Raw genomic sequence first — 23,303 nt, 5'->3', positions numbered from 1 at the left:
GTTGAGTTCTCAAAGAGGAGAACCCCAGGCCAGGGCTCTATAGGTGAGGAGAAAGACAACATATTCCACTCAAGGTCTTTCAGAAGGGAACAAGTGAGGCAACATTCCAAAGTGGATGGAGCACTGGTTAAAAAATTCTCTGCGAGCTGACGAATGTCCTCCATACTGGAGACAAGTCCACGGTCTGCCGCAACGCCGGTACAGGTGGTGGAGGAATAAGTGCAGCTGCCAGAAGCTGGCCATGAGAAGGATCACTACGGGCTGCAAGGCCTGGGCAAACTGATCCATACAGTGGTCCAGGTTTTTAATACACAGGCTGACATCTTTTGGGAATGGAGATTGTAGAAGAGGATCCCATAAAGCAGGGTAGGGCAGGCCTCAGTCGTCAATACACCATAAACTGAAGACAGGAAAACCAAAAAGACGTGGTCAAGCGAGCCGAGCGCACAATAAGTGATCACGTGACCATGCATTCCGACAGGCCGGCGCGTTCCGCCTGGCGGTCTGCCTCACGGTCTGTGAGGCTGTGAGGTAGCGGGTTGGGAGATGGAAGCTACCTCAGAAGATTTCTGGCGGGTCGAGGAGGTCAGCGTAGCGGGGTCCCGCTGCAGTAGACCTCGGAGTGCAGCTGGAGTATTTTGTTTTTTTAAGTGAAAAGGGTACACTTGAGAATGTGAATAATTTGGAAGTTGAAAATTCCTTTGTAAGTATCAATAAATTGATATATGTGATAAACTAGAGAGCACAAAAGTTATCATTCAAGCCGTGAAACGTTACTGCCATATAATAACATTAAATATATGGAGAGAAAAAAAAAAAAGGCGCAGTATGTTTAATTTATCGTACTGTCTGTGAATGAAAATGAGCGGGAAAGAACTTTACCACAGCAGCCGGAGCAGTCTCTGTGCGTGACCTCATTTTTCCCAAATCCTGGCCGACAGCTGTCAAGCCGAGTGATTGCCGCGCTGTGTTCAATATAAGTTATTTCTGGGACATTCAAGAATTCCTCTTTCAGTGCGATAGGCTGCGTTTTGAAAAATTGGACTATGAGGTGTCGGGCCTGCAGTGTGGGGGGGGGGGGAAGAAACAAAAATCACAACATAGCAACAAGAAAGAATCAACAGTACTGGAAAACGGATGAAAAAAATTCTCAAACTTCATGGCTCTCACATAGTTAAAGGGTTACGTCAGCCATCGTATGCACTTTAACGCACGTGACACGTGACAGTTCACCTTTACGTTTAATTTATTTCAGGGCAAATGCATGGCGGGATTCATTAGAATCGCCACCAGTGATTGGCTGCTACAAGCTGACAAGACTGGCATGACAATTGGGCAGTAGAGGTGAGGTGGAACACTGCAGCTTCTCCTGAAGGGAAGGACTTTTTTATCGAGGTAATGAATGAATACCAAAGTTCTCACACTTTCTTTGTTGCTATGGTTTTATGGGGCACCCGGACCGTCCCATCAAAATAAATTAATATTATTATGCTTTTTAAAATGTAAAGAACTTTTATTTATACTGGTTTTCTGCCAGTAGCTTTAGCTCAGATGGGATAATTCTGCAAATGTTATTTTCTTACACAGACTACTTTGTCCCATTGGGGTGTTGCCCAATATATTCATCATTATTATTTCTATCCTTCTCAGTATCAGTTTCACAAGGCTGGACTGTATACGATGTACCGTAACAGAAAATATGACTTAGAAACTAGCATTTCTACAAGTTTACAGAAGTAACCTAACAAATACTTAAACTACAGTATAATTTCATCCCCTCGGGCAAATCATTAAACAGTAATGGCCATTAACATTTCACTATTGGCATCAAACTTTACAGAACATATTTTAAATAATAATGCATTTAAAAAAAAATAAGAGGAGTGTCCACATTTTTGCTTTTAGAGATGTTTGGTTGGTGGGAAGGCAACCTTATTATTATTAATAATAATAATAATAAATAATAATAAATAATAATAATACAAAATAATAATACAAAATAATAATACAAAATAATAATAATTTAAAAAAAATAAAATAATAAATAATAATAATAATAATAAAAATGACTTGAAGGAAACAGAAAACGAATAAGGATACCTTTGGGGAGAACCGACATGCCATGGGTTCTTTATAAAAGTGCTACTAAATCTACTAAAGGTAAAGGTGGCAAATAGCCATTGAAATGTATTTCTTAAGGCGTAATTATTGATGGAAAACGCACAAACCATAAAAAGAGCAAATTGACGTTATTTAATAAACATAAGGTATGATTTTGGAAACTCTGAAACAGGAGTCCCTTTTTGTATTTGTATGGCTGACCTTCTAATGTAAATGTAAATTCACTTAAGGTTTTTGAGATTAGAATTTATCAGAATCACAAACTATAATAACATCAGCAGTCAGTAACCGAAATATTCTCCATTATTTTGATCTGTTGAACCGTCGACTACCATCGACTACCTTTTATGTGACAATCTTACCTTCTGCACCCTCCTATTGGATTCATCCGGACAGTCACGTCGAGTCCCATTGCGCAGTCTTTCCCAACCGTGACCAGAAGAATTAACTGGGGTAGAAAATATATATATTAGGACTGTGATAAAGAAACTATTGAAATAAAATAGCGCAATGGGGCAGCAACTTAGTAAAAAGGTGATACAAAGCAAAGATATGCTGTGATTCTTCTAACAAGACAAAGTATTCAAGAGATACTTAAAAACAGACATCGATAATTCTAGTTATGCCGCAAAAGCACACTGTCCTTAATATATCTTTAAAACTATTATTGTTTTTCCCAAAACACCGATACGTTTCTTCACAATGCACTTGATGTTCACTTAGCCTTGATCTATAATGAAGGCAATCACTGTAAAAGAATACAGATTGATTGGAGGGTGGATATACTAAATGGTATGAAAGTAATCTGAAGATGACCCTAGATGAAAGCGAAGTTTTCTACTACGAGAACGAACGCCCCTCCGGCCATCGAATAGTTAAAACCTGTCGCGCATCAGTCTCTGGCTAACTATTGACATCATACTTAGTCATGGTTTATCTTAATTTGGGTTTCATTAATCATTGTGTCTGTTAGTCACGCTGGCAAGAGACCACCGCCGGTTTCAGGCAATTGATCCTCCGTGAACGGCAAACAACGGAGATCCAGCGGGTTTCCAACGGGGAGAGGGTCTCATTGGGGCTCGATAATCAGGCCGAGTTCTAGTGCATTCACAGCCATGAAAAAATAAGCGCTTTTCGATTATTTTCTCATTTTTAAATATTGTTTAAGCGGATAACTTGCACATAAAATCCATCAGCACGTAATGATAGGAAAGGTATAAATGTAACAAAATCCCTTAACACTTAAATCGAGGCACTGACGGAGAGTGTAATTCACATAATTCACTTGTTCCTGGAGCCAACCTGTCTACTACCTCCTGACCCTGTCCAGCCAGGAGCTTCTCTGGCAGTAGAACGCCATTCTTTCTCGCTGGTTTGCTATTAGCAGACGGAAAAAAGGAAAAAATAAGAAAAAATAGAAAAAAGGGAAAAATAGGAAGGAACACAATATCTCTTTATATCTTAATAGCTAAATTAAGGTGTGCGGGTTATGCGCTTTCCCTACTGATTTCAGGGGTTACCAAACCCCCGAAATGTCACGGGCAGGTCCACCTACATTGTGTAGGTGACAAGAAACATGGCATTTGCGTGAGTGCCGTGCTTAATTTCTGGTATCACGCATGCACAGCTGCCAATGGTTGGGACACTGGCCAGGAAAGCTGGGATATAATTGTTGTCTTCTAGACCATCCCGGCAAGGACGATAAAGGGGAACGCACAGTATCATTAAAATAAGCTTTTAAAGTCCATGTTTCAGGCAGCTGCATATTATTCTAACCCAGGAGTAGGCAATCTTCGGCTCTCCAGATGTTGTGGACTACATTTCCCTTGATGCTTTGCCAGCCTGATGACCGTAAGAGCATTATGGGGGATGTAGTCCACAACATCAGGAGAGCCGAAGATTGCCTACCCCTGTCCTAACCCAACCAACTAGACCAATGCCCTGAGTCCTTAGACGCCTGTGGTGAACAATAGAATGCCTACATCTTAATAACCTAGATACATGAATGAAAGTCTTTTGGGGGGGGAGTGCGGAAAAACCAGGTTTTTCGTCCACGCCAACCTACATTACCATGTGCCATGCCGTATTTTATGGTCAAGGGGAAAAAAAAATCCCATGGGAATTCTCCTTTAATAAAAGAGGAGAAATAATGACTCACACTAATAAATCATATTAATAACTTCCTCCCAGTGACATCCACATAAATATGATTTCTTATACATTTTCATCTGTAGCCTACATTAAATATGATATTTACCAAACTGTAAGTTCCGATATTTGTCAAAGGTGGCAGATCCTCCAACTCCTAACCATGCCCCTATCATTTTATAGACGTAGGGCTAATCTTTCTTCATTTAGTCCCTTCCTGCCCCCCCTTTTTTTAATAGCGGAGTTAACAGCTTGCATTTGTGGGCACAGTGGACCAATTTCACCGCATCAGATTTATAGCCACCCTTCACGGATGTCTCCAAAGAGATATGGGCCATGTCGAAAAGATATGATTAGTGATGGGTGTTAAGAGAATGCTGCTCAATAATATTGACACAATTGTGATGGAAATTCAAAAACAGGGGCTGGCTGCGTTACGCCATAACTCAGTAAGTTATGTCATTAAATAGGACAACACAACTATTCTATTTGCCTAGCGCTATTTTGTATTTATGTTATTTTTTGGTTTTATAAAGCGCTATCTTTTTTCCACGGCTTTGTACAAAGGGTAAACAGGACAAAAGAAACCCAGTGTATCGCATAATCTAGAAATACCATATTTGTCACATTTTCCCTTAATTCTTACATATAACATTATATATTTTATTAGCACTAAAACAGTAAAGACTGTGCAAAAATGTTAATAATACAAAAAAAAATTATGCTCCTCGTCATCACGATACGCTATATACATAAGTTTTTATGTTGTTTTGGAGGTCTAAGAGGCTCTCTTACATACTATTTATGAGACTTGTGCATTCGTATTTGAGAGAACATGAAAACAAACACAACTGTTGCGTTTTCGTTGTTCAAACCGAATACCAAATGAACGAATATGGAGGCGGGTAAACGTAAATGAAGACGCACAACACAAAGAATCTTTGCAGACTCAGACAACCGCTCTAAGCAACTTGGGAGGAGCGGGGATTTGAGTCCCCCTGGCAAGGGGCAGAGCAAGGTACACCCCAGAGCAACTTGACCTGGGGAGACCAACGGCTTCAGTGTCAGGAGTTAAAGGTCCTTAAGAGGGACTCTATTGGTCGTCGCCAGGGGGCTCGCCTGGAATCAAGCGATGACGTGCAGCTGCCCTTCATTGGTTGATGCAAGAAGTGCCCCCTACCGGCAACCAATAGAGTCGCTCTTACGGACCTTTAAAATCCTGGCGCCAAAGCTATATATACAGCGGGGTTTTTTTTGAAGAGGGAAAAATGCTGCCATTTTCCTCTCTCTGATCTCTCTTGTGGTTGATCACACAGTTTTATGAAGCAAAAGAGCAATTCTTCCACACACCTACACAAACCACATCCATATCGGGTTTAGAATAATTCATCCTGCCATAAGATGCAAGTCAGAGGCTTGGCCGGGGGGGGGCTGCTAAAGGGGCTTTTAGTCCCAAATCTACTCCTTTAACTGTGAATGTTAGAGGATCAGCTCTTCTGGCAAGAGAAATGTTGCATTTGGCCATTCCTATGATTTGAAATGTACCACCTACAAACTCTTAGTTTAGGGGGTTCACCTTTAACGGAGGTTTTGTGTGGCATTTTGAGTATTATGTGATATGTCTAATGTGATTTGAAATTCCAAAACTTAGAAGTCCAAGAAAACCAATGCTTAGAACCCTAAAAACATGAAAATGAAATCTTACGATGCTCCTAGTGTTGTAATCCAGGACGTACCTCCAGGAATGCATGATAAATCAGAAGGAACTAAGCAAACAGCAAAAGAGGTTATACAGGAAGACATGAACCACAATCAGAAGCACGGTCAGATGTCTGGTCATTACGTAGGTGGATACGATCGACATTATTGGCTGTAAATATGTACGGGCTCAAAATGCATTGTTTTCAATGGGTTTAGGGACCGCCCATTGTCCTTAAGGGGTTAAAACATGATGCCTAATACAAAAGCAAAAGAGAAATCCCCAATGGATACAGTAAAACCCGACTGACACTGTAGCACTGTCACAAAGTTAAAATCCAGGCTATCCACCCATAAAAAAGAATCAATATTGGAAAGACTACAACAATGGACTTAATGGCGTGGTGAAGAAGTGAGATCAGACGGTGCTGGGTGGTGATACATTGAGTGCGATGTGCATCACTCCATAAATAATGGAGTGGAAACAAATATATTTAAAGTATACATTGATGTGTTCCTAACAAACTCCACGGCTGCTGATTACCACCGGATATTCTCTTTAGAAGAAAAACATAGATGATAGGATTAGTCAACCTGGCGAAGTGTTTGGGCTTCAACGGGATCTAGAGCTCCAAAGTCATTCATAAAATACAGGCTACCTTCTAGAGTAACCGAGAACAAGACGTTGTAGGGATTGTGCATACAGAACAATTCTGGTTCCCAAAAGCTAAACCAAATCTAGTTTTCTTTCCCAAGATACTATATGCTTAGAATCATATGGCGTGAGGGTCTAAGATAAAATCAAAAGCACGGCCTGGTCTGTTACATACATTAACTGCCAAAAAGTACCGTAAACTGTCATCAGAGTGCATGTTGAGATACCGGCAGCATTACATTACTGGAACACAGTATAACACGTGCCTCTTACATTACATGCAATTTCTAGCGTGATAAACAACAAAATACCAGCAGTTAGCATGTTCTAAAAAGTAGCATCACACAATATAACTTAGTGATCTTTAGATCCCGTGCTTTTTGATTTTTGCAGGATTATTCAGGTTTTCTCACTAATTTCTTGTAAAGTAAGGGCTGTGTTGCTTATCGCTAAGGGCTATATAATAAGGCGTAATATAGCGTGTCAAAAAGGCATTCCCTATTTGATTATGTTCCGTAGTGAGATGTTTTTCTCTTTTTTTTGCTGTGTGCATGAGTGCCATCTGTGAGTGAGATTTGGGCACAGCAAGTGAGAGAAAAACACATTTTATCTGTATTGTTATATTATATGATTTCACTACCCTCAACACACACACTGATCAGCCATAACATTATTATCGTGGCGGTGGGTGGAATATATTAGCCAGCAAGTGAACATTTCGTCCTCAAAGTTGAAAAATGGCCAAGCACAAGGATCCGAGTGACTTTGACGAGGGCCAGATTGTGATGGCTGGACCACTGGGCCAGAGCATCTCCAAAACTGCAGCTCTTGTGGGTCTGCAGTGGTCAATATCGAAAGTGGTCCAAGGAAGGAAAAGTGGTGACCTGGCGACAGGGTCATTGGCTACCAAGGCTCAATGACGTACGTGGGGGGCGTTGGCCAAATCCAACAGACGAGCTACATCACGTGGCTGGCCGGGCGAGAGCGTGTCGCTAACCTGGAGAACACACGGCACCTGGATGCATCCATGGAGGCCACACCTCGCAACCTACAGGACTTAAAGCATCTGCAGATACCACAGCACACCTTCAGAGGTCTAGGGGAGTCCATGCCTCGGCGGGTCAGGGTTGTTCTTGCGGCAAAAGGGGGGGGGCTACACAATATTAGTCAGGTGGTTGTAATGTTATGGCTGATCGGTGTATGACATTTCATTTCATTCTCACACAAAAACAAAACCAATCACCTTCGAAGGATATAAACAGCTCGTTTAGTAAATGGTCTTCAGCGTCCCTCACTACATGGCAACGATAAAATGAGTTTTTCAGCTGGCAGCTCAGGTCCCCGATGATATCTTTCACGGTGACGATCAGAAAATCAAAAAACCTGGCGTTGGCGAGATGTTCACAAGGCATGGCGGTGTATCGCACGCTTATTCGGTATGCATAATCCGGCACCTGGTATGCTGTGAAATAAACACTTGTTATAGATCTATAATGGTTTCCGAAAGCTTATTCCTTTAAATGGAGGCCATTCCACTCAACAGGTCTACATCTAAACTTTGTCATGTGCTAGAAGTTCTCGGTAACTCTATGCCGAGAAAACTACATGACGTTTCTTTGAGGATCTGGGCACAAATAGAAAAGTAACAAGTGCTTCACTGATTCTGGATACATTTATATCTATTCTCATTTTAAGTTCCAGCATCCTACATTGTTATTTTCGATAAAAGCGCCCTACGCCTCTTTATTTAGCTTTCCGTAGTCTTCTGAGTTACAGCATGGTGCGGGTAAGTGAAAGAATAGACATCTATTTCATTCCGATGTTGGATTATACAATAACCGGTTATGTTTGTTAGTAATGTTATTAGTTGTAACGTGATGGTTTTTTTTTATTGTCCATGATAACAGCATCGTTGTTGGTTCCAGGAATGTATAATGTAAAGAAGCCATAAGAGTGATGCGCAGTCTACGTTACGAGATGTGGGATTTTGGAATATTCACTAAATATTCACTATTTAGAATTCTATGTAACCATCTCGCTGGGTAACACTGTAGCATCTTCTCGCTTCATAAGGACCCGTAACACAAGAAATACCCATGAAGAAGGATTAAGTCCCGTGGATTTAGGAAATGTTGATGGGGGTGTGTCTGTGGAAGATGGAATCTGATTGGCTGCTGTATCACGTGTGACATGTCTGCGATGTGCAAAAAATGGTGGCCCTTGGGCTCTGTTTAACTTCACTGTGTATTCAAACTATAGGGGTTACGTATAAAAAATAATTCTGAACCAAAGTGCCAAAAGTGAGGTAAGTGGTACCGATTCCATTGGTTGCTATGGTAACTGCATCACTTATCACTCTGCACCAGAACAGCTTTTCATACGCTCCCTTTCAGCATGCTTATTTTGTTCATTGATTTATGGGTAATTACAGAACAACTGTATCCCTTGCCTATGCTTTATGAATTCAGTTAATTAGAACATGCAGTATTAATTATAGCAACATACAAAATAAAAAGCCATTGCTGCAAGTAACAGACACAAAAATCCTAAATGTACAGAACCTTTTATGACATTACAAGTATAAATTTGATATAAATAACATTATGGTTTGCTTAAGGAGAAAAAGACACATTACCAGATCTACGTCAACTACTATGGGCTTGGTGTTGGTAGACAAAGAGACTATAATACTCACAGGTCGGGCTACGCATAACGTTTAAATAATGGGGAACCATTGAGTCGGGGGTCTGTCAATGACACCTAAAAGTACCGGAGCTAGTGGAAGAACTAAAAATAGTGGTGTATTGCCTTTAACATTTTGAAACTTCTCAACAGATGAGGACGTTGCTTCTCTATGCATCCCACCTCCTAGTAGAGAGGGCAATCTGGCTGTGGGGTGGGATTAGCTGAGTAACATCTTGGCCCAGTTGAGATCTTGGACTGAGACCACTCAACTTGCCCTGTGAAGACACAAGAACCTGTGTGCATGAGGAAGGGCCCTGTGAGGACCTTGGGCCCCGTGAGGACCTACTTGGGAAAAGCTTAGGTTGGTTTTGCCTTCAGCCCTGATCTGGCTTCTGGTCCTTCTTCTCCTACGGAACCAAGACCTATCTCTTGGTAAATCCATCCTAACCTGGGAGTCATTGTATACACTTTTATTTTTTATGTGTTGCATTGGGCATTGGAAAGGTGAAATTTGTTGACGTTCGGGACGCATTCTTACCCAGCACGGTAAAAGTATAGGTTTTAAATTTCTCCTCTTCGTTGTTGTTTCTCTTGATGATGCCGTATGAAAAGGTGCAGCTGTACGACCCTGACATGGATTTGTCAAAAGACTTCAGTATGAGCTTTCCTGTTTCGGTTATATTCACATTATTGTACCCTGAGACAAAAACAGGAAATGACTGTAGCTGACAGCTGGAATATACCGCAGCGTTATATGTAGAGGAGGCTATGCAAAGACTTCCAGTAAAGTAACACAATTTGCAATATGTCATGATTAGTGAGCCTTGAAAGGTCATTAATTGCTGGTAGGATCAGAAAATCGAAATCATGTTAAATGGCAACCGAAGTGGCACGCTTGAAAAATCCCACATGTATTACCCAGTACTTCAGTAACCTAAAACATGAGTCCATTTATGTCGCAGGTGCTAATGCCAGGCAACACATAGGTGGCATTCAAAACATTGAATGGTAAGTAATTATAGATGAGTTATCATAATGTTTTGCAAATAAGAACTATGCCAGATAAGCAACTGAGTAGTCATCCCTGTAAATTACTATGCTTGGCTACCGTATATTCTGTCCAATCAAAGAACATCTACTAAAACTATACCAAAATGAAATACAAAACAACCTGTTATTATAGAGGTTCATTATCTTTGAGTCCCCTCTATACAGGTAAAGTACCGAGAAAGAGCTTGGCTAATTGCATTAGCAGTCCATTCAACCCAGATGCTGGGTTTGGTACTAAAAGCATTCTTTGTGATTTTGCTGACATCAGAAAAGTGTTTAATTCAGAAATTATGTACACTGTATTGACAGGGGCGTAACTAGAAACCATAGGGCCCTGGTGCGAAAATTGCCCTGGGGCCCCCAACTTTAACAGGTGATTTATGCCATCGCTGCCCCCAAACAACTTGTCTGTGCCTCCTTTGCTCTTGCCCCCCCTTCCAACGTACACTCTGGCACACATATGTAAACACACAAATTATACGCACTCATACTCACTAATACACACGTACACATTCATTCTAACAGACACACAATCACACATGCATGCTCACACACACACTTACACATCCATGCTCACTCACACAATCACACATGCATGCTCACACACACAATCACACATGCATGCTCACACACACACTTACACATGCATGCTCACACACACAATCACACATGCATGCTCACACACACAATCACACATGCATGCTCACACACACAGCCAGCTTTCTGTCTCCCCATACGGGGAGGTCAAGGTCGAAAGGACCCTTTCTAAACAATTCTGAGCCAATACAGAGACGGGAACAAGGGGTGGCAGGGGTTGTACTGGGCCCCCTAGAGGCACGGGCTCTGTCACAACTGCGACCCCTGCGACCCCCGTAGTTACGCCACTGTGTATTGGTATGGAACAGAAGCCCCTCTTTTTTCAAAATGATATTAATCTTAACACTAAAATGCTGCTTATTAATAATAAATGTAAGAAACAGAAGATCTATTACTTAACTGATTCCCCTTCATTCATTTTCACAGGACAACATTCCACTTACCTCTAAGAATTCTGTCTTTGGGCCCCACCCAGACGTAATGAGGGTCTATAGTTTCTTTTCTGGCCATATCTTCATCCATGCATACAAGAACAGGGCTGTCTTTGTTCACTTTCACATAAACGTTCACTGAGAAACAACACAAATGTAAAGTTGCTTATGAAAAAAAAAATCACATCATTCATTTCTCATTCATTCTCAGGCAGAAAAAGGTAAGAATGAAAAGGGTCCCATGAAGCGTATCACTGTAAAAAACATTCCCACGCATGCAATTCTGTATAAAATTCTGTAAGTTCTATATAAAAACGATGTGTTGGAATAATGCATATTGTGTTCATTGATTCTTCTGACTTTATGTTTAATATACGGTAAGTAAGCTTTATGTACTTATTTTCTTAATACTGAATAAAAAGTCGGATGCCACTTTTTGTTTTTTGCCCCGCTGCTGCCATCGGAGCCCCGACAATCGCTTGCTATTTAGGAATATTTATTAAACCAGTAACAATTGAATTATAATTGTTATATTCCTGCCCAGGGATACACAGGCTACACAAATAGTGTTACTGTGGCAGATCTCCGTTGTGCAAAAAGCTGACATCACACCGCAAGCAGGTGCTGCCCCTACTTCTGCCACAACGTTTCGAACCCTGAAGAACACTGCATAGTTAATAACACGCAAAGACTTTGAAGAGATAAATAGAAGCAAAAGGGAAGTTTGGGAGAACTTTAGCAATTTTTGTTTTTGTTACTGTATGAAAATGAATGTACAAATCTATTTTTCAGCACATGTTCATGTAAACAATACTTGCTTTTTAAATGAAATGGATGATATTATTTAAAAAATGTTATTTTACGTGTATATCATACAGAAATGCAATCTCAATGTTATGGTTTTATGTTTGGAAGCTACTTACCCATTTGAGTTAAAATATGTATTGTGATCAGATTTTAGAAGGGATCTTATTTCATTGTATCACAGCACAGATGCTCGATGAAGAAAAAATATGCTAAGAAATGGTTCGATTAAGGAGAAAACCAAAAAAGTGCAAAACCAATTTACCAAGAATACACAGATCAGCAATGAGTAATTCATACCTACTTCATCGATAGTTAGACTACATCTATGCAATAGAAGAAAATCCGGAAACCGCCTCGATTTTGTGTTTTAATAGTTGATTTCCAGTTTGGTGTAAATTCTCCAAAAACACAACAGTTTGGAAAAAGCTCCATTTCTTGAGAAACCTCGCCTAAAGCCCGACTTAGGCAATTGCTGACAGCACAAAGATGATCTGATTGCTAACTTGTATTACTTTATTTATTTTTTTTATGTTCGATAGGAAACATAACCACTTTCACTCATGCCAATTTGATTTATTAAGTGTTTTTGTTTATTTTTAATGAAAATAACTAGCCTATACAAAATATAGAATTTACCTTTTTGAGATGATTTGCCATAGATAAAGTGCTGGGTAGTCAGGATATGTGGATCGTTTTCTATGGTAGCTGCATGAACTGTAAAGAAACCAAAAAAATGATACAAGATTATAACAATTCAATTTAACACAGATGACCACAATGTATTAGCTGGAACGTTCTACAAAGCATTTCTTTGTTTTGCTAAAATGTACCCAAATATTAATAAAATGCAATGGTTTGCAACCTGTTCACAAGATTGTTAATTTAACCTTATAGTTATTTTTAACTGAAATATTAAAGCGTTCTTATTTTTTTACTATAGTTTGTTGAAGAGCAGATCAATAGTAGGGAAAATAAACTTTAGGGAAATTGGAGAGAAAAAAAAGAAAATAAATTGTAGGGAAAGTGGAGAATGTGGAGAAAAAAAATAATAATTAAAAATAGTAGGGGAAGTGAGGAGTGTGGAGAAAAAATAAAATAAATAATAATTAAAAAATAGTAGGAAAAGTGAGGAATGTTGAGAAGAAAATAATAAAGAAATAATAATTTAAAAAAAAGATGGGAAAGTGGGGAATGTGGAGAAAAAAATAATAATTAAAAATAGTAGGGGAAGTGAGGAGTGTGGAGAAAAAATAAAATAAATAATAATTAAAAAATAGTAGGAAAAGTGAGGAATGTTGAGAAGAAAATAATAAATAAATAATAATTAAAAAAAAGATGGGAAAGTGGGGAATGTGGAGAAAAAAAAACCACATATAAAGGAGGGGAAGTTAGAGAGCACCCTGGCCATTTTTTTTTTATCTTTCCAGATCATTTTTGAGGTTATGTATAAAAGCATCTGGACCTGTGTTTAAAATATCTGCTTCGTAACAGCTATGTCAAAACACACAAAAATCTACTTAATTTAAACCCAATTTCTATTACATTTGAAATACCTTCTCTCGGGGGGTTATGATGTTGGAGGCTTTAATTATGCTTGTAGTTGAATACTACTGAATTATACCGGTACTTTGAAATGCAATAAAATGTATTTGATGAATGGCGTGACAGTTAACATCGCGATCTCGTACAGAAGAGGGCCGTTACCATTTAATTACACTGTATAACACCAACATATTATTACGCAGGGCGGACATTACCGTACGATATCAAAGACTTAGAGGTTATGTTCATTAAGCGTAATACATTCCCCACCTTTCCTTACCTAACGTAATAAGCACCCATGATAGAGAGCCGGAGAACGCCAGCCTGCTCCATGAATTCATTGCCATGGCGGATACAACCCCAACCTCTCCAACGTATTAAACTGCCACTCCCATGAGAGAGCCGAATCAGCCAATCAGTGTGCAGGAAGTGCCTTTACAAATGAGTCGCCCAGTAAAAGCCACACGCTCCTCTGAAGGTAGCTGGCCAATGGTTGGGCTGCGTTGAGTGGCGCATGGCAGCCTCCACCAGCGGTATAATTTTTTGGGAGCGAGTAGATCCTTTTTTGACTGTTTGCGCAGGAATTCCTTAGTGAAATGTAAGAAGAGCCGGCTTTTCTTAATGCTAAACTAATTTTTCTTAATGTTTAAACAAATTGGAAGGCCGGCACATGGGTTACGCTCTATATGATAAGGGATTCTTATGCAATTGGCTCTCAAACTGATACATATTTGAAAAATAAAGCTACAGTTGGGTCACAGAAGTAAACTCGGCACTTCTAGAGTGCTCCAGATAGACTCCAGACAGAGCGGTGTGGGGTAGCACCATGCAGCCAGTTGACTCTATAGTCACTCGTATATTGCGCATGCCCAAGCTTCAATATGTAGCCAGGTGCGTAACTAGAAACAACAGTGCCCTGGTGTGAAAATTGCCCTGGGTCCCCACAACTTCACCAAGTAACATGCCCTGCAGAGCCACCTTTGCCCTAAACAGCTTGTGAGCTGGACATACATTATTGGACATACACTATACATACAGTATACATACATTCATTGAAGCTACTAAGTGGCGTTATGGGAATTGCGTGGGTGACTGTGTGTGTGAGTAATTGGTTGAGTGAATGAGTGAGCATAACTTATCACCAGTTTCACCGAAGATGTACTAGTTGACAAATTTCGCCGCCAGATCATTAAAGGGGCACTCAAGCCATCATATTCACTTTAATGAATACAGTGGTAACTGTGTGGTCCCTTTAAATTTTCCTTTTCAAATTCATGGGGGGGGGGATTCCGCAGTCCCCGTATGCATTTGCCCCTTTACCGCCCCCAGCTGTTTTGCATGCAGGAGATATGATCGGCTGAAGACACCTCCCTGCATGTGATATACATACCTCCAGTCAGCTGCAGCACTGGTCTGTTGTACAGCTCTGTGGAATTTGTTGGCGCTTAATTAATAAAAGATAATAATAATAATAATAATAATAATGCATATTAAAAGTCACAGAGTATGTGTAATATATAAATAAACATTTACAACTTATAACATTTACATTGTAAAAATGTTTTCATAATAAAGGAAGAGTAAAAACAAAGTCACATTCAGCATTTTAATAGATTCAGTTGTCTGCCATTTGTAGTATATATATATATAAAATTAAGAGGGAAAGCAGGTACTGGTCTCCTCAGTGTCTGAAACCCGTTTTGATAAATAATACAATCTCTGATATTATTACATTATTACTGTATATTATTATGTTATGATATTATATTATTGTATTATATTATTATATTATTTATTATAGTTATTATATTATTGTATTTTTTATTATTATATGATTTATTATATTATTACATTATTGTATTATATTATATTATTTATTATAGTTATTATATTATTGTATTTTTTATTATTATATGATTTATTATATTATTACATTATTGTATTATATTATTATATAATATATTATGAAGAAGGATAGTTAAACCAGAGTCCCCAGATCAAACTCTCACCGGACCCCGCCCCCGTGCGCGTGACGTCACGACGCCGCATCCCTCCGCAGCCTGTCTGATACTTGGAGTCTCCCGCGCGGCGGTCACTTGGAGGCTGCGCGGCTGAGGGAGAAGCACGTGGAGCGGAGCCGGGATTTAAAGGAGCCGTTCGAGAATGGCAGGTGAGAGGGAGGAGGGCAGCCGGCACCGCGGGGATTCTAGCTGAGAGGGACAAAGCGCGCCCGCGGATTAAATAAAACCACTTCATATCATATAGGCTGTGGTTGCATTTAGTAAAGTTTTAAACTTAAGGTGTGAGCCACATTCACTGACAGACTGCAGCGGAAGTTCGGGGTGCAGAGAACAATGAGGATATTTTCTAATACTTAGGAGCATTTCTGGTAACAGTAGATCCAGTTGTTAATAGCAGTAGGGTCTTTTGACATAAAGGTAATTAATATAATTTAGGGTCTCGCACTGGAAATACCTCTAAGCATTAACCAGAAGGCATCTCTGTGATGTTATATGGGGAGGGAAACCTGTCAGTCTTAAGGGGGCTTTATTGTGCAACTGTATGCAAGAATTTGGGAAGGGGGTATTATTACATTATATGGATACATGAGGAAGATATGCAGTGTATTATTACATTATATGGATACATGAGGAGTACATGGAGTGTATTATTACATTATATGGATACATGAGGAAGATATGCAGTGTATTATTACATTATATGGATACATGAGGAAGATATGCAGTGTATTATTACATTATATGGATATATGAGGAAGACATGCAGTGCATTATTACATTATATGGATATATGAGGAAGATATGCAGTGTATTATTACATTATATGGATATATGAGGAGGACATGCAGTGTATTATTACATTATATGGATACATGAGGAAGACATGCAGTGCATTATTACATTATATGGATATATGAGGAGGACATGCAGTGTATTATTACATTATATGGGCACATGAGGAAGACATGCAGTGTATTCTTACATTATATGGATACATGAGGAAGACATGCAGTGTATTATTACATTATATGGATACATGAGGAAGACATGCAGTGTATTATTACATTATATGGATACATGAGGAGGACATGCAGTGTATTATTACATTATATGGATACATGAGGAAGACATGCAGTGTATTATTACATTATATGGATACATGAGGAAGACATGCAGTGCATTATTACATTATATGGGCACATGAGGAGTACATGGAGTGTATTATTACATTATATGGGCACATGAGGAGGACATGCAGTGTATTATTACATTATATGGATACATGAGGAGGACATGCAGTGTATTATTACATTATATGGATACATGAGGAGGACATGCAGTGTATTATTACATTATATGGATACATGAGGAGGACATGCAGTGTATTATTACATTATATGGGCACATGAGGAGTACATGGAGTGTATTATTACATTATATGGATACATGAGGACATGCAGTGTATTATTACATTATATGGATACATGAGGAGGACATGCAGTGTATTATTACATTATATGGATACACGAGGAGGACATGCAGTGTATTATTACATTATATGGATACATGAGGAAGACATGCAGTGTATTATTACATTATATGGATACATGAGGAGGACATGCAGTGTATTATTACATTATATGGATACATGAGGAAGACATGCAGTGTATTATTACATTATATGGATACATGAGGAAGACATGCAGTGTATTATTACATTATATGGATACATGAGGAGGAAATGCAGTGTATTATTACATTATATGGATACATGAGGAAGACATGCAGTATATTATTACATTATATGGATACATGAGGAGTACATGCAGTGTATTATTACATTATATGGATACATGAGGAGGACATGCAGTGTCCCTCTGTATTGCAAGACATTTCATTTGCAATCCTGTCATTTTGTCTTGTTGCAGTCCGGTTTATTGGTGGTTTCACAGGAATTATTTTATTTTAAATCTAATCTACTCTGTCATTGTGCCCAATGCTAACCTTGTGTCATTTTAGGTTCTTGGTATTTAGGAATCGTCAACAGAATGTAAATTCGATATGAAAAACTCTTTTTGTGTGTTTACATTTCCAAGTCATATCTCGCGCTATGTTTTTGTTTGCACTTAATATAATTCGTAATAAACGTAACGCTTGAGTATTCAGGCTGTTCGCTGCCTGAGCCGTTTTAAAAAGGGTCCCACTAAGATGCCCCTGTTTGTGTCAGGTATATTCCACCATATTTAAAATTGTTTCATTATTTAATTATAACGGGGCTATGCATTTCGAGCTGTGATAAGAATTAATAAATCCACAAAAACATTCCATTAGTTGCCATAGTAACATAGTCCACATTTACCACTTTGCACAAAAATGCTCTTTTCCTTATCTCTGTATATAATGTTTATGTATGAAGATGACTTTTAACCTGTTACCGCTGGATAGTTACTTTTAAAATTCTTTTTAATTCTTCCAAAACCACTTATTTTTGACGCCTTGGTGCATTGTCATGTTTTTCCCCTTGATCTATATATATCTATCTATATATCTATATATACATATATATATATACATAGTACAGTATATTTACTAAGAGGTCAAAACACGTAGAAACAAAAATTGCATTATTTTGTATTATTATTTTTTTGACAGTCATATTTGGCAACAGTAACATAAAGTAGAAAATATTTGAATCCTAATATATGGTAGCTTATGGTTTATTATTTTTTTGAGCAGAAATGACTATGATCTGATTTTTTTGTTGCGACATCAATACCCATTTGATGGCACAGAAGGAATAAAAATTGGGTTACACCAGAAGAGACAATTTCTTTAGATTTTTTTTTGTAATTTACATATCAAAGTAGCATTTCTATTCTGTGCCAACATACTACACAGCTGTAATATTGTCATCGTGACTTCCAAGACTAACGGATTTGGAAGAATCATAATGTGTCTGGATCACTAGAATGATGACACAATGATGATGGCTATAGAAGATTAGGTGACCTATTTCAATGCTTTAAGGGACAGTGTCACTAGTTCGAACACACTGAACACAGCAGGGATACTCTACTGTATCCACATAACCTACAGATATTATATAAATATACGCGGGGTCAATATAAAGAGCTCTTCAGTGACCTGTTCATTAACAGAAATGCACAAAAAGCAAGAGGTCACCCTCTGAGACTGGAAGAGATTTCATAGACGACAAAGGAAGATTCTTTACAGTGAGGACAATAAAGGTATGGAATCCACTGCCAAGGGAGGTGGTGTTATCCAATACATTAGATGCCTTCAAAAGGGGTCTGGATATATTTTTTTTCAAAGGCGTGACATACAGAGCTATAAATAGAATTTAAGTGGCTTAATTAGGGATTTTTTCCTTCATTTGGAAGGTTGGGTAGAAGGGTTGAACTTGATGGACTTAGGTCTTTATTCAACCTTATTTACTATAATAACTATATATCTGCAGAAAACCTGCAGCTTGGGTTAGAAGTTATGTATTCTTTATACACATTTTCCACAAAGGTTTGCAATGTAGAAAAAGGGCACCTCTCCTACCCTAGAGATATATAAACACATAGTGGTGCGGCAGCAGACTAGAACCAACTGGCCCATCTAGTCTGTTCCATTTCAATCAGCTGTACATATTAATTCTTTATGATAGCCTTGTGTACGTCCCAAGCTTTCTTGCATTCCTTTGGTTTTGGCTGTAATAATTCCACTGGAAGTCTGTTCCAGAGATCTACTTGATTAAAATCAGAGGGCATACAGAATAGAGGATGCTGACAAGTGTTGTTGCAAGGGATATAGACCTGATCTGTACAATATGTTGAAAAAATCTGTTGGTTATTGGTTTCTTTAAGTTTTTATTTTAAAAAAATCCTCAAAATCCCCAAATCCTAGTTTTCTGCATTAAAAAAGACAAGTTAATGCAGCTTACATTCTAAAATAAGCATTAGAAATGTATGGAAACCTACTCTCTCTCTCTCTCTATCTATCTATCTATCTATCTATCTTAGTTATGAATCTAGTATCTAGTTGACACAGTTTCTAGTGTGTGGCAGTAAGATAAAGTCCTGATCTTTACACGCTGCAGTATGTACCAGTTACACATTAACCACTCAGCAAAGCCTCAAACCGTAACACCTCTGAGTTCTGTCCCATAAACTGCCCCGACAGGAGGGAGTGTGAACTCATTTGAAATGTGACATTTTCTGTCATGTCTGAAAAAACTTTTTTTCTCTTTCTTAGGGTGGGCTGCTAAACGTGGTTAACCAGATCACTGCAGATGAATATAGAACTCATTGGTTACATGTATTCCATGCTCTGCATGTCTCTGCTTCCTGTGGAACAAAAAATGTTACCCCATTTCTACTTAAAGGAAAGGGGTGGGCTGTATAACATAATCTTTGTTAACCCAATGTGTCACAATCCATTTCTGTGCACAACCCTCCCCTATCCAAACGGTTAACGCGTTCACATCCTAGAAAAACATGAGACTAGTGAATGGCACATAACCCAACATACCTTTTTTTTGCTCAATTTCGGCTTTTTGTGATTCTTGCAAGCAGGGCCATTATTTTCAGATATTCTGCTGGACGACCTGTGGTTTGTTTTATTGAATGAATTTAATGATCCAAAATCATCAAATGGACAGTAAAATGTCCCAGCCAGCATTCATAAAAAAAGTGCATTTTAAAGTCTCTTCTGATCGCTCTTATGAATGTTGTCTGGGCCATTATACTGTCCATTTAATGGTTTTATTCCCTAAAAAGCGCTCTCATTGAAATAAATGGGAGCCCTTTCTGTGCACACACAGGGGTCCTGATAGAGCCCCTGCAACATTTCACGAGCTGACTGGTGGTAAGTATATCATATGTCATTTGCAAGGGAGACCACACATTAAGCTATCAAATGCATTAGAGTCCATGATGAAATGATAGCTGGAGAATCCCTTTAAATATTTAAATATATTTAAGTAGGGCATTGGATTATTAGAAATATTTCAAAAAAATATCATTACTGTAGTTTTGAGAACTTTCTTTGAACTTCGTATTCGTATAATATGACTTTAAATCAGAACACAAGCTGCTAGGTAATGGCGCAACTGTGAATTGAAACATTATTAAATATTATCTGGGTTCTTCTTTAACAACTCCCCTTTGCAATATTTATACGGCATATAACGCGTTCCATATTCCATAAGTTAAAATTCTTTATAATAGTCTGATATGAGAAAAGTTCATGAGCAGCTGATAGCCTTGGTATCTACGAATACGGTAACTATTAATTCCTGGAAACCTCCTGCCAAGGAACAAAGCAAAGGTAATGTCATGCCGCACATCAAATAAGTATTTTTCTTTCCGGGGTTACATGAGCCCCATTCGTAATGTGTTTTATCATTAACATTCCTAAGCAGAAGGTAGAAATGGACCACACTGCTTACACATAGTTTTCCAATAAGCGGAATTGTTTTCCCATCACTTTTATTTCCCGGAATGGATCTCCCAGGCCACACGAGCTTGGCTCGTTTCCTTGCGCTAATGACTATAGGGAGTAAAGATGCTTTTAGTATAATCATCGCGGATGATGAGATCCATACGTTTTCACCGGCTCGGGTCGCAAACCCATTTGAGAATATTTGTTGTTGCTGTGGTTTAGTCGTGATCAGCATAATAGAAAATCTTACCCGTCGGAATGAGTAAGACCTACCTGTGACTCATATCTATCGAAGTGATTGGTATCAGCAGGTGGGATCTCAACGAAAACCACACTGAGTTACATAAGGAAAGAGTAAAGAGCGTAACATTTAGCGGACTGCGGAACGCTGGAATAATTCATTCTGGTTCCTGACTCATTTAATCCAGGGTGTAATTTATTGAGTTGTGTGAAACCTCCACCAGCTCTGGGATTCACTGGGGTCTGCGAGTTTTGAGAAGGACTTGGTAGGACCTTTTACACTTGTTCACAAATACCACTAGAATTTAATAGCAAGATTGCCCCCCCCCCTAAATAAATCAATAGAAAAATGCTGACCCCCCCCAAAACAAATGGAGCTATCAAGAGAATATGGGTGGTGTTTCAGTATTGTGTTACATTACGGTTTATGTAGGTTCTGCCACCCACTCCCAGTAATGTTATTTATTATACTACTGGGAAACTGCTACTATTTGGTATTGCATTGTAACAGATTGATTTGATACATTTTTGACACTTTGTGCTGTTTTCTATTTTAAAACATTGGGGGTTTTTTATTCCAGTTTTTACATTTTATAATGTTTTCAGGCATCTGCATATTAGCCATTTGTATTTTATGTTAACCCAGTCTACCAGACAAACCCCCTGACTCCTTATCATACTGCCTGTGACTGCTCGTGACTCTGGCTTGTGAAAGTCTATGGAGGAACGGACTTCATTAAGGTTGCCATAAAGAATCAGCTCAGTGTGGCGTCCTAACCTAGACCAAGTCTCCCAAAATGTCACATGACTGACGTCAATGACAGCCTCCAGGTCTGCAGATAAAGGACGTTTATTGTAACAAAATGAGATAAAACCAGGTTTTTGTCAATGCCCACCTACATTACTGTATACAGCTCTGCTTCTAATATGTTTAATTAAACCTTACTGATAAAAAAAAGGTAATATTTTACCATTTTTACCTAATAGACCCAGTTGGTTTAAATCAGAAAACACCATTAATAAAAAAAAGAATGAAAGGCTATATTTGCATAGTTTTAGAGGAAAGTGACAAATATGCTTAAGTTTATTGCTTATCTTTGTAGAGTTAAGGTTTATGGAAAAATATCCTATTACATACAGAATCCTAGGGACAGTAAGTGCGTGCTTGTTATAGTATATCGTATTAACTTTAGGGTAGAAGAAAGTATCTTCTTTTCCAGCGGATATGATACGTAGAAAGGGTAAGAAAGACTTTTTGAAGTCAGGAACATTCAGATGTGTCCTGCATTAATAGACTAGGTATAGCTCCAATGGACACTGTCATTGCTTTGAACAAATGCATATTCTTTTGGCTTTGAGTCTTAACCTGAGCGCCAAATGTAAATGTTATACATTGGGAAAAATGGACTTTTACTGTATGTGTGTTTTGAGAGATAACGTTATTCCCTAATTCAATGCAACATAATCAGCGACCCGGCTACGCGGGCTTCTAACACTTTCCCACCCATTTCTTACAGGGCTTTTCTTTGAAGTTACTCCTTAGGTCCCTTTGGGGATTGTGAGCAACAGAACTCAGTATTTAGGCAAATCAGGGCTTGACTGATTTCAGTGTGAAGTAGACTGTCAGTACTTCCAGCAGGGACCCCTGCCAGGAACTGTTCATATCCAGTAAGATGTAGAATTATGCAGAGATCTTGAACCCATCAGAAGCACTCCGAGAGGCACACGGATCCCAGGTCCTTTATGAGGTTTCTCCTAGCGATGAGTAAAGCTGTGGTTGGATAATATGCTAAATTGCAGTTTACTTTGGTGCTTCTCAAGGTGTTATTTGAGTGGCACTTACATCAGGTGGACATTGAA

At 38.8% G+C, this 23,303-nt stretch overlaps 1 protein-coding gene across 1 annotated transcript; it reads right to left on the bottom strand.

The window, feature by feature from the left end:
* Positions 1 to 6,552: 6,552 nt before the first annotated feature.
* On the bottom strand, positions 6,553 to 14,081 carry LOC149273653 (zona pellucida-binding protein 2-like). The gene is made up of 6 exons (XM_089506035.1): positions 14,015 to 14,081; positions 12,829 to 12,906; positions 11,398 to 11,523; positions 9,846 to 10,004; positions 7,866 to 8,084; positions 6,553 to 6,629 (listed from the first exon to the last, which is right to left on the bottom strand). Exons 1-6 carry the CDS (start codon positions 14,079 to 14,081, stop codon positions 6,553 to 6,555), a joined length of 726 nt encoding a protein of 241 aa, XP_089362161.1.
* Between the last annotated feature and the right edge of the window lie 9,222 nt (positions 14,082 to 23,303).

This window comes from Sceloporus occidentalis, unplaced genomic scaffold (assembly GCF_023333645.1).
Source record: "Sceloporus occidentalis isolate IW3139 unplaced genomic scaffold, rSceOcc1.0.p SCAF_361, whole genome shotgun sequence".
NCBI lineage: Eukaryota > Metazoa > Chordata > Lepidosauria > Squamata > Phrynosomatidae > Sceloporus > Sceloporus occidentalis.
This window is presented reverse-complemented; position numbering and strand designations above follow the sequence as displayed.

Bases quoted from the DNA above. Each gene is read 5' to 3' on its own strand.
- LOC149273653 (XM_089506035.1), bottom strand. From the start codon at position 14,081: ATGGCAATGAATTCATGGAGCAGGCTGGCGTTCTCCGGCTCTCTATCA. The intron at 11,524-12,828 runs GTAAATTCTATA...GTTGTTTCTCAG, and splicing joins TGGCAAATCATCTCAAAAAG to TGAACGTTTATGTGAAAGTG. The intron at 10,005-11,397 runs GTAAGTGGAATG...TTTTTGTCTCAG, and splicing joins CAAAGACAGAATTCTTAGAG to GGTACAATAATGTGAATATA.